This window comes from Pteropus medius, unplaced genomic scaffold (genome assembly GCF_902729225.1).
Source record: "Pteropus medius unplaced genomic scaffold, Ma_sr-lr_union100, whole genome shotgun sequence".
Taxonomy (NCBI): domain Eukaryota; kingdom Metazoa; phylum Chordata; class Mammalia; order Chiroptera; family Pteropodidae; genus Pteropus; species Pteropus medius.
Genome location: NW_024344253.1, coordinates 3906792 through 3918561, shown reverse-complemented (window position 1 = coordinate 3918561; position 11770 = coordinate 3906792). Strand labels below are relative to the sequence as shown.

At 34.6% G+C, this 11770-nt stretch overlaps 1 protein-coding gene across 2 annotated transcripts in view; it reads left to right on the top strand.

Annotated features, from left to right (window-relative positions):
• The first annotated feature begins 1703 nt into the window (after positions 1-1703).
• LRRC39 (leucine rich repeat containing 39) overlaps positions 1704-11770 on the top strand; it is a 26167-nt gene continuing 16100 nt past the window's right edge. Inside the window, exons 1-3 of one of the 2 annotated variants that reach the window (XM_039869570.1) lie at positions 1704-3385; positions 5781-5973; positions 10897-11002. In XM_039869570.1, the coding sequence (XP_039725504.1) occupies positions 5861-5973; positions 10897-11002 (219 nt within the window). In that variant the 5' untranslated portion in view covers positions 1704-3385; positions 5781-5860. Of the gene's footprint in view, positions 5974-10896; positions 11003-11770 lie in introns of both variants that reach the window. The other variant, XM_039869571.1, reaches the window with a different exon arrangement.

The following is an 11770-nucleotide window of genomic DNA, read 5'->3' as shown; positions in this document are numbered from 1 at the left end:
ATCTCATCAGACAGACCAGGCCAACTCTGAATTATTCATGCCAAACCTGAGATGGTTCTTGTTATTATCATTAGCCCATCCAAATAACTACAGGCCCTTTTCTTTTACAGAAGACATTACCATTTAAGTGAATACTGAAGGTAGCATGAATCCTTGATGTTTGCAAGCTCAGAATTAAATGCAAATGAATTCATTACAAGACAGTCCCAGTACTGAGCAGAAAGGTTTTAACCACAAGCTAATTCATGTGCTAGCCAGACCCCTGTGAGAGAACTCTAGGCCAGCTTGCTCAAAACTGAGCAGAATTTGGAGACAGTCCAGAGGACAGCCACAAAAACAACTGAAGCATGACGAGAATAACTGCAGTTCGGCAGTAGAGACCATCTATATCAGGCTTTTACTGAGTAGCACATGGAATGTTACAATGCAAAGCATGGGAACAGCTGTTGCGGGTCTTAACAGGACAGAAGAAATGAGAACAGGTGAGAGATCAGGAATTTAGGTTAGATATAGGGGACAGTCGGGACAGTGAAAGGAAGGTTCGTGCTCACCACAGGCCGAGGAGACGGTCTCCTTCAACGGGGAGCACCCATGCCCCCACCCACCCGCATTCCCAGAGGAGCCGTCACACCGTGGGAGACTTGCGATAAACTATTTAACTTGAAGTTTGCTGCAAGAAACTTCGAAATATGTTCTAAACATGTGGTAGTTCTAAAAATGTAGTAAAAAGGAAAGTCCTAAAAACGTGATGGTAGTTCTAAAAACATGGTAAAAAGGAAAAGTAAAAAAATATATATATATATCAGTGTTATAAAGTCTGCAAAGAAGCTATGAAAGTGCAATCATCTGGAAAAACCTAGCAATTTAGTTTCCTGGAAAAAATGCTGTCAGAATTCCATCTGCCGTTGGAACTTAACCAAAGGCAAGTTCAAGTTAAGTTGATGGCAGGTGTGATGAAGCTAATGGAAACTGCAGGAATAAATATGAATCAGACCTTGACTAACAATTTGAAACATTAGATATTCAATTGCGACTAAGAGAAGTCAATGAGCTAAGCCACCACACTAACAACTCCGCAAGTCAAGGGCTTAACAAATTGCCCAAGAACCTGGCCACAGACCCATTGCATTTTTGGCACAAGATTAGAAGGGCCACATTGGTTCAAATGTTGCTTGGACAGAGCAGGACAAACTGTCACAGAGATGGCATAATTTTTTAAAATCACCATTGTCATTTACTGCACTAGTTTCCCTAATAAGTTAGAGAATATTAAAAACATTGATATATATAAATCCAATGCATTCCCATTTTAACAGAACGGTATTTCCATAAGATTTTTTTTTTTGGTTTCTAATACTGTCTAAATACAGTTAGGAATCTCACAGCTTCCATCTTTAGCGGATATTAAGGGTTCTGCATAGTATTTTGTAGAAATATTAAAAAAAACAATTTTTGTAGTTGCCTTTTGTATACAATATAATGTATACAATATATCCTCAAAGGTTGGGTCGATAACCAAGAAATAAAGTATTATCCAGTAAAAGAATTTAAAATTCAGTGTAGCTTTTATTTCTGTAGAACTAAAAAGTAATGTATAAAAATAAAAGCAGAAGGAAGATATCTTTTCAATTTGTTATGTGACCAACAATACTTCACTCAACATATAGAAAGCCAGTGCAATTTTTGTATGCTTTTTCTGTCTTTTTTTTCTTTGTCTTTTTTTTTTTCTTTTGAAGCAAGACATTATATACTGGCTTTCACTCTCTGTCTATCCAATTTCAGGTTTAAATTGCCCAGGAAGTTGCATAATATTCTGATTACTACTGCTTAGGTTCTATAGTTCATGTGAGAACTAATCGGAAAAACTATGACAACCACTTCATTCATAAGAGAAATTATGTTTTGTTCATTTGTACTTTATTTGCTAAATGACATATTGATTATTTAGACTCACAGCATGCTTTTCTCAAATGAAGATTTTAAAATCATTTCCAATGAGCTCCTACTTTCTGGCCGATACCCAGGAAGCTATAGAATAAATGGTTTTCATATAATATTTACTCATGTCTCCACCATTGATTGGTTTAGGAAAATGCGTGTATGTCTATGTGTATATGTGTCTATTAAAAAATGATGATTTAATATTCTTTTAACTAAAACAAAATCCCTGAGTCTCAATATTGACTTATGTTCAAGGAAGCCACGTGTGCGGGATGGTGCAAACCCTCTGGACAGGAGGTTAGAGTTTAGGTTCTAGCCACAGCTTCTTTACTCTTTCTGTGATCTTGAAAGCAGTCCCATAGCTTTCTGAGCTTATTCATTATAGAAGCATTAGAGAATGTCTGTGGAATAAGCAGGTATTTAAAAGCACTAAAATTGCCAAAGTGTCCAGGTGACTAAACAAATTATGATCCACCTACACACCAAAATGTAATGTAGCCATTAAAAAGAATGATGCAACTTTAAATACACTAATATGAAACAATTTCCAAGAATTCTGAGTGAAGTGAACATGGTATAAAACAATATAGGAGGCTACCATTTGTGTGTGTGTGTGTGCATGCCAGCACGCATGTGTGCTTTTAAAGAATATGGGCATGCTTATGCTTATAAAGTCACAGACCGTATTTGGAAGGGCACATTTCCCTGGCAGTAGTGAATGCCTTCAGAGAAGAGAATTTAGTGGCTGCAGATGGGAGGGGAGGTCATTATCTTTTGTCCATGTGCTTATATTACCAATTCAAAAAATAAACATATAATTTTTTAAAGTTTAAAGAACCAGGAATTAACTCCTGTCTATGGAAGGCTGAAGAGATAAAAGTTGTGAGATAATCAACTTTGAGGCCTGGGCCCAGCAGAACTTGGGGCTTCTCTGTCAACCTTCTTATCCGCCTCTTCATTCTTCTTTTTTCCCCGAGTCATCTGTGCCTTTAAATATTTAAAGATCTATGGTTTACTAGGTAGGGTTTTTGTTACACCATACATCTGCATATTTCCAATTTCTCTGTTTGAAACAGATTCACTAAATTCTATTAAATAGTCAGAATGTGTTAAGTCATGAAAAATGGAAGGACTTTCAATAGGAATTATTTTTCACAACCTTAGAAAGAGTTATGCCAATAGTATACAGCATTTTGCTGTATGCAGAATACACTCACGTATATCATCAGTTGATCCTTTGCACACATGCTCCATGTGATTCTTGCTATTCTCAGCTTTGTCCATGAACTAAAATTAGAACTAAGCTGACATTACATTTCACTTGGTTACTGTCTGACCGAGGATTTTAATCATTCAGACTCACACTGAAAATAATTCTCCCTATAATTCACCCAGCTGATAATCGCTAACTTGGGAATGTCAGCTTCTGCTTCCGCCAACAACAGTAAGTATTTTAAAAAAATTATTTTTCCATTCTTCACTTATAGATTGCTGACGATGCCTTTACTGTGTCTGTATTTGATGAAATATACAACTGAACTTGGAATTCGATTTGAAAGTCCTTTGGAGGGTTCATAGTCGCTCATATTATTGTCCTTCTTTGGAAGATTGATGTCCTTAAAAGTTAAGAAGCATTTTTTTGAGATTGTATTTCTTTCTTTTGACTTTGGGAAGCCAACTCTCTCGGTCAGGTCATTGCCATACTTACTTCATTTCCAGGTTATGTGCTTTTCTGTCATGGTGATAATCAAGGTAGAGACCACAATCCTATGCTAAAGGCAAAAAATGCACACATCATTATTGACTTGTTTTCTTCTAAGGGAAATTGGTCACTGTTATAGGAAAACTTATGGCTGACCAAAGTTTAATGACAAATGAAGAAATAAGTTAGTACATATATGTCTAATAAAATACACATTTACATGTAGATTGTTGGGATTTAAAAATATATATATTTTATTATCTGTTAGACAAATACTTCAAACTTGCTAAAATCGGAGACAAATTGTAGGTTGGCTATGATATTTCCAGGCAGTTGGATTATCAGCATATTTATCCCAAGGTTTCTAAATGGCAAAAGATCTCACAGTCTGTTCCTGTGTAAATTCTCATGCATTGCTTAAAAAGAGACATTCTCTTAATGATTTTTTGCATATTGGCAACTAAATATAAATCTTGAAATTTTAAACGTTTTTCCTCTGTAAAATAGTTCTTTCCTTCTCTCTGTCTCTGTCTCTCTGTTACTCATGCACACTTTCAGTTTAAAGAAATCAATCATTTAGAGGAGATTAATAATGAAAAGCAGTATTCTCTACCTCATTGTTCTCTAACACCTTAGAAGTAACCATTTTAACTACTTCAAGATCTAGTTTTCAGTGGTTATGTCCATATTTTTTTCTTTTTTTCCAAAGGCAGTTATATATGCTTTTCCTTATCAACTTTAGACATTATCAGTGGAGCTCCATTACGAAAGACGATGCTTAAGTTCTTTTATATCGCGCTAGTTATATCCATTTTTAGTGCCTCTTTTGATTATCTTTATAACTTTAAACAAATACTTATATCTCTACTTCTTGTTTCATATAAAGTATACAAAATATCCATTGACGCCCCACTTGAGCACCAAGAAGATAAGAGCAAGACTTTCAGAAACAGTATTGCTCATAATGGTTAAATCCTGAAACCCAAATATCCACATTCATTCAGTGGGTAAACTGTAGCGTAGTCATATATTTTAGAAATCAAGACATATCGGTATATAAAACGCTTTTCTCTCTTTAATGGAGCTATATAATTTCTCATGATATGGATGTACTACAATTTACTGATGGAAAGTTATGTTGTTTTTTAATCTTTTGCTGTTATAAAAAACACCATGGTGAGTAATTTCGTAATATGTCATTTTAAAATTGAAAATATTTGCAGTATAAATTCCCGCAAGTATGAATGTGCACTTATAAGTTTAATAGATGTTACTAGATTTCTCTCCATAGAGATTATAACAATATATATTGCCACCTTTAGTGTATGAAAGTACGTACCTGTTTCCTCATGCAGTTGAAAATTTTACTTCTCCCTTTTCAAACTTTCTATTTACTTTCCTTGCATTACATCATTCCAGTATAATGTTGAATAGATGTGGTGATTTAGATCTTTGACTCCTGAATTCAGAAGGAAATAATTCAATTAATTGTAAAAAAAGTTCTTTCATTATTGTTTATATAATTTGGTGAAAAAACATTATTTATAAGGTGAAAAAAATTTCATCAAGTGGATCTACATTAATTTATATAATTCCCCTATTATTATTTTCTCTTGTTTCTGAGATTCAAGTCACAATCCTCAATATTATATATGTCCATTTGCAATTTATTTTATACAGGAGCAAACAATCCCAATATATTACCACTTAACTGATTTCCAGCTAGGTTAGGTAGATGTCCCAAGATGCTTGGCTTACTTTACATATCCATTTTTAAACACATTCTTATTATTGGACGTATGAACTAGTTGTAGTTTTTCATTATTGTGAATTACATAGTAACAAAGGAAGTAGACTTGGCATCAATTCCCACCTCAGCCACATATTAGATATGTGACCTTGAACAAATTGCCCATCTTCTTTAAGACTCAGTTTTCTCATCTGTATTTTAGAGACAATAAAAGTACCCATGCCATAGTATTTTTAAGAGGATTATTAAGTGAGACACAGCATGTAAAGTGTATAGTTTTGGGAACATAGAAAGTGTTCAATAAATATAAGCTTTTATGATCATTACAGTACTCAGTGAACATTCCGAAATACATGATTTCTTTTTTTCCTCCTCTGGTACAATTAGGTCCTTTCTGAGATGGCATCTGTGATTTAGCTATTCAGAACTTAATGAAGTTGGTGACTCTGTGACAATGTGGAGAAATCATGTCAACAAATGTGGTTTGTACTGGGGCTGTCAATGCTGTAAAGGAAGTTTGGGAAAAAAGAATAAAGACACTCAATGAAGACCTGCAGCGAGAGAAGGAATTCCAACGGAAGTATGCCATAATATGTTTATTATTTTGTATTAGTAAAAATTATAACCTCATTATAGAAAAGAGCATTTATTAAATGCCTTATTGTTGAATTTGATATTTTTACTTACTTAAAATTCAAAATATACCTAAAGGAAACATCTGACTCAATTAAGTATGGCAGTGTGATGGGAGCCACAAAAAATACAAGTGTCTATATGTGAAAAATAAGAGTTATCCTACACCCTCATAGGACTCTGTTCAACATTCATCAAAGTTTGATTAGTACCATTTAGTCTAATTTTCAGTGATTGTTCAACATTGTATCACCTAGGATCTAAAACAACATTCGGCAGAAGGTTCTGTAAATTCTCACCTATTTGAATAGCTGTGAATTCGAGCTAGGGCCCCTGTGGATTATTATATTTAAAAAGTTTGGCTCTCATTTCCTCTGCCTTCTTGATATCTCCCTACTTGCCTAACAATGTCTCCAAAGCAAGAATAGACCCTTCCTCATCGATTCCACATTGCTCCATTCATTAGGTCTCTTTCTAAACATTAAATGGTCTGTGTCAGCCAGCAATTAACAGAAATTTAACTAAAATTGGCTTAAGAGATAGGGAAGTCCTGAGGTAAGGCAATTCCAACACTTCAACGGCTTTGAAGACTCAGGGTGCTTTTTTGTTCTGTTTTGTTTTTGTTTGTTTCTTTTTAATCATCTTCTGCTGCTAACTTCAGTGTGTCAGGTTGGTCCTCAGGTGAATTCTCTCAGTGCTACAGGATGACTGTTACATTTCCAGGCATCATGGCCAGGTATCATTATATTATTAGAAGAGTACAAACTATTTCTTTCCATTCTTAAGAGCGAGGAAACCTTTCTGGGGTCCCCCAGCAAAGCTCTCGTTCACCTCTCACTGGCTGGAATTGGGTCATTTGTACACCCCTAATCCAGAGAATGAGATTGTATGATTACTTTAGACAAATTAAGATTTTCACCTGGGTTACCTGGAGAAAGTATAAACACTTGAGAGTAACTGGTATTTTCATAGCAAAGAAGAGAAAAGATTATACATAAGCAACTGTCTTTGTCTGCACAGGTAGATCTGGATGGGGAGAGGCCAGTCTTCCTAACCAAAGTTAGTAGAGATGATGGTGATGCTGACAATCGCAGGATAGCAGCCATTTAATTGATGTATACTTCCTGTTTAGGCACTCTGCTAAGTGTTTTATTTGTATGCTCTCATTTAATTCTCTTAACATGCTTAAATATAGTGTCGTGATGAAAGTTAGACTGCATTATGAGAGAAGGAAAACCAAAATAATAGTACTTTAAACAAGATATGTTAACTTTTCTGGATAAGCAATCTAGGGCTGGAATAACACTACACGGACTCAGACACTCAGGCTTCTACCTTGTTGCTCAACTGTGCATGGCTTCCATACCGAAAGTCACCTCAGGGCCCCAAATAGATATAGCAACTGCAGCCATTGTATTTGATTCCAGCTAGCAGGAAGTTGCACACCCTACTACTACTGCCAGCATCCATCGGCCAAAGCTTCACGTGACCTAGATCTAGATGCAAGGGGTATAGCTAAATGAATTCTATGCCTAGTTAAAGTTAGAGAATCTATTATTGAGGAAGAAGAGTAACAGATACTTGGAGATGATAAGCAGTCTCTGCCACACATTGGTGCTATTATTTTCTCCATTTTAAAGATGAAGAACCTGAGGGACAGGCCTAAGCAACTTGTCGAATATCATATTGCTTATAAATGTGGACCTGGTATTCACACCTAAGCAAATTGTCTCAGTCAGCATTACATTCTCTTCAGGTCTTACATTTCCCTCGATTGGCCATTTGTATATAAAGCTACTCTTATGAAACCTATTATGTTATACTACACCATTATGATAAATTTGGTTCTAGAATGCTCTTAATAAATTCTATCCATATTTTGACAGTGGTCAGAAATCATGACTTCGTTCTAAACTCCTGAATTTCACCTATGTGTCAAGTTAAGAATAATTTAATTTCAGCAGCTTTATGTTCTCTCTGTACAAGAGGAATGAGTGTGCATTATTTTCCTTTTTGCCTCTTCTTTTTTGGTTTGATGACTATATTGTGATTAGGAGGGAGAACTACCTGTTAGTAAAGTGTAAATGCCATGTTACATCAGTTTCTAGCTCTAGAATCTTTACATGGAATTTGCAAAATGTAGTCTCTCTAAGCACTCTTAATTTTAAAAGTTTCACTGCAAAATTATTTTATAGCATTATGAAACTTGGTTTATGGTTGAAATTAAATCTAGGCCATTTCCAGAGTAAACTACATAGACTTAAAACCTACAGTATTACTGAAGAAATAATAATAAACAACCACAACTGATGTAAAATGGTAAGAATCTGACACGCTGTTTAGAGTAAGGCAAAGAATCTGCCAGTGGAAAACAAGGCTAATTGGAAAAAAATTATAGAATTTTAAAACTGACCAGAGGTAATTCAAAGAACAGAAATGTCCTGTCTTTTTGCTCTGCACTGAAGCAGAGCAGCGCTTCTCAAACTTGAATGTGTGCAGGAATCACTTAGTGATCTTGTTAAAATTTAGATTCTTGTTTAGGTGTAGAGTGGAGGCTGAGAGTTTGGATTTCTAACAAGCTTCCAGAGGACGGTGATGCTGCTAGTCTGCAAATCACATGCATAGCAAGAAAGTAAACAAAAGAAGCAACAGATTTGAAAGTAGTCCATGAGCAGGCATAGTGTAAAAACAGGATGAGTGTAATCTAATGCTTCTATAAGCAGTATAGAAATTAATACTAAAAATACTAGAGCTGGAAGTGACCTTAGGTATCACTTAACCCAAATCCCATATTTTATAGGCAAGGCCCACAGATCTGAGATGTCTTGTTCAAAGTTACTTAATTTGGTGGTATGTTCTGGACTTAGATCATAGAAATTCTGAGCCAGGAATAATTTAGGAATCATTATAGAGATAGAAAGAGACTGTTTAATAATAGTCTCACTGTAAATCATTAGGACATTTTTTTGTATCCACAATAGCATTTGGCATATGATGAGTGCTTAATGAATTCTTTAGCTGAAGTTAAAGGTTAGGGAACAAGACACCTAATCATACTTGTCACTAAATCTTGCTTGAAATAAAAATATCTCTTAATGAATAAAAAGTAACTAATAATCATCATGCCTACTGTTTTAATAGTTCTATTTTCACAAAAAGTGATGTAACTTAAGACATGGTATGATACATTTTGTTTCAGTTAACTGTACTTAACAGAAGGTTACCTGTTCAGTCTAGAAGGCCACACAGGTAGACACTGCCACAGTGTATTTGTTAGCAGATTGGTTAAATTTCAGACAAGTGGCAGATGAAAATACACAGATGCTGTAGAAATATTTTGCAAAAACAAACATACAGATAGCAAATATTACATTTTTAGAGATCTGGGTTTCTGTTCCTTAAAATAAAATCCTTGCTGAAGATCAGTTAAGATGTAAAACTTAATATATACTGACTTATATACTGACTCTCAGATGTGAAGAGATTTTTGGCAAATAAATATTCAAATTAATTAATTTATATTCTTTGATGACTGCTTGTAGTTCTTTAAGTATCTATCATTCTAATAGGCTAAAATTACAAACATTTCAATTCTAAACTTATTTTTTACTTTTCATACATGAAAAATTTCCTAGTACAGAAAGAAACTTTTGCAACCTTTTCCTAGTCAATATTTATAACTTGATATTATTCTATGTATGTTTGCAATGCACTAAAAAATCAATAAGGATGTGTCCAGAATGACAAAGATTTTGTACCTTTTTGTATCTGAAAAACAAAATCTGGATAAAACTGGAATGTCATAATATACAAATTTAACTCTGAAGTTCAACTGTATTGTTTGCAAGCTTATTTATTAAATATCTATGGATATGATATTTATTAGATATCTATGGGTTAGATATCTAATAAATGCAAGTCAAAATCACAATGAGACACCACTTCATGCACCCACTAGGATGGCTATCATCAAAAAGATGGACAAGAACGAATGTTGGTGAGGATGTGGAGAAACCAGAGCCTCATGCACTGCTGGTGGGAAGGTAAAATGTTGGAGGCAATTTGGAAACAGTTTGGCAGCTCCTAAAAAAGTTAAACACACAGTTACCATATAATCTAGCAATTCTACTCCTAGGACTATACCCAAGAGAAATGAAAACATATGTCTATACAACAACTCATACATGAATGCTCATAGAAGTATTATTCATAAAAGTCCCAAAGTGGAAGTAACCCAAATGTCCATGAATTGAAGAACGGATAAACAAAATACGGTATACCCATACAGTGGAATATTATTCTTCTATGAAAAGGAATAAAGTGCTGACACGTTAGAGCATAGATGAACTTTGAGTAACATTATGATCTGTGAAAAGAGCCAGACATAATCCCATTTATGTGAAGTGTCCAGAATAAGCAAATACACAGAGACAGGAAGTAGATTAGTGGTTGCCAGGGGCTGCGGCAGGGGCAGGGGAGGAATGGGGAGTGCCTACTAACCAGCATGGAGTTTCTTTTTTGAGTGATGAAAATGTTTTGGACTAGTGGTGATGGTTGCACAACTCTGTACTATATCCAAACCAACGAATTGTGTACTATAAAAGGATTAATTTTATGATATGGGAATTATATCTCAATAAACCTGTTGTAAAAAAATTTATGGGGACCTAAGATACTTTTCAAAATGTAAAAATAGGGCATTTGTGGTACTAATCGTATTTATAATTCTTGCAAAATAAATCCTTGTTTGATTTCCAGATATTGTTGATCAAATGTTTATTTTGATGGGTCTTTTTTTTTTTTTTAAATATAAAAGTGAATGCTACCTATGTCATTACCTGTGAGCTAAAATGATTTCCTGGTCTCCTAGGCTTGTGAGGCTCTGGGAAGAACGAGTAAGCTTAAACAAGCTAAAAGAAAAGGTCACCAGGGAAGACGGAAGAGTCATTTTGAAGATAGAAAAAGAGGAATGGAAGGTAAGCTTTAAAAAAGTATTATTTGATTTTCTACATTTTGCTTTATGCAGGAGAGTTGAGAGAATGACTCTGAGACTGTGTAAGACTGGAATAGTTAAATTCTAAATTTAATAACATATCAAATGAATTTGGAAAACATGAACAACTGAAAAGGAACATAATTTTTTTTTTTTTTGCAAAACTTCAATTTGCTTTAACTCTGCTTAAACTTAAATCATTTTTAATATTTCTTCTATTAATCCTTTAAATAAGTAATTTCTCATTTTCCGTAAAAAGCCTAATGAAAATCCTATAGCTTTTCAAAAGCAAATTCTCAGTTAAAACTTCACAAAACAGAAATGGATATTTTTTTCTTAGATTCACCACCTACTTGATTAGTATCCTCTCTCTCTCTCTCTCTCACACACACACACACACACGCACACACATGCTCATGTGCATGCACACATAGACACATAGCTGTTTAATTACATTAGGTGTACTCTAATTTGTACAAGGGACTCTAACCCTTGGGTCAGTGTTTCTTTTCATGCAAAGAGATACATTTATTATTTTTTTTAATTACATTTATTGGGGTAACATTGGTTAATACAATTACATAATTTTCAGGTGTACATTATAATTTGACATCTATATATTCTATTGTGTCATTACCACCCAAAGTCCAGTTTCTTTCACCTACCATATATTTGATCCCCTTTACCCACTTCGCCCTCCCCCAAGTCCCCTATATTTGACCCTCTTTACCCTCTCTCTCCCCTCCTCCCC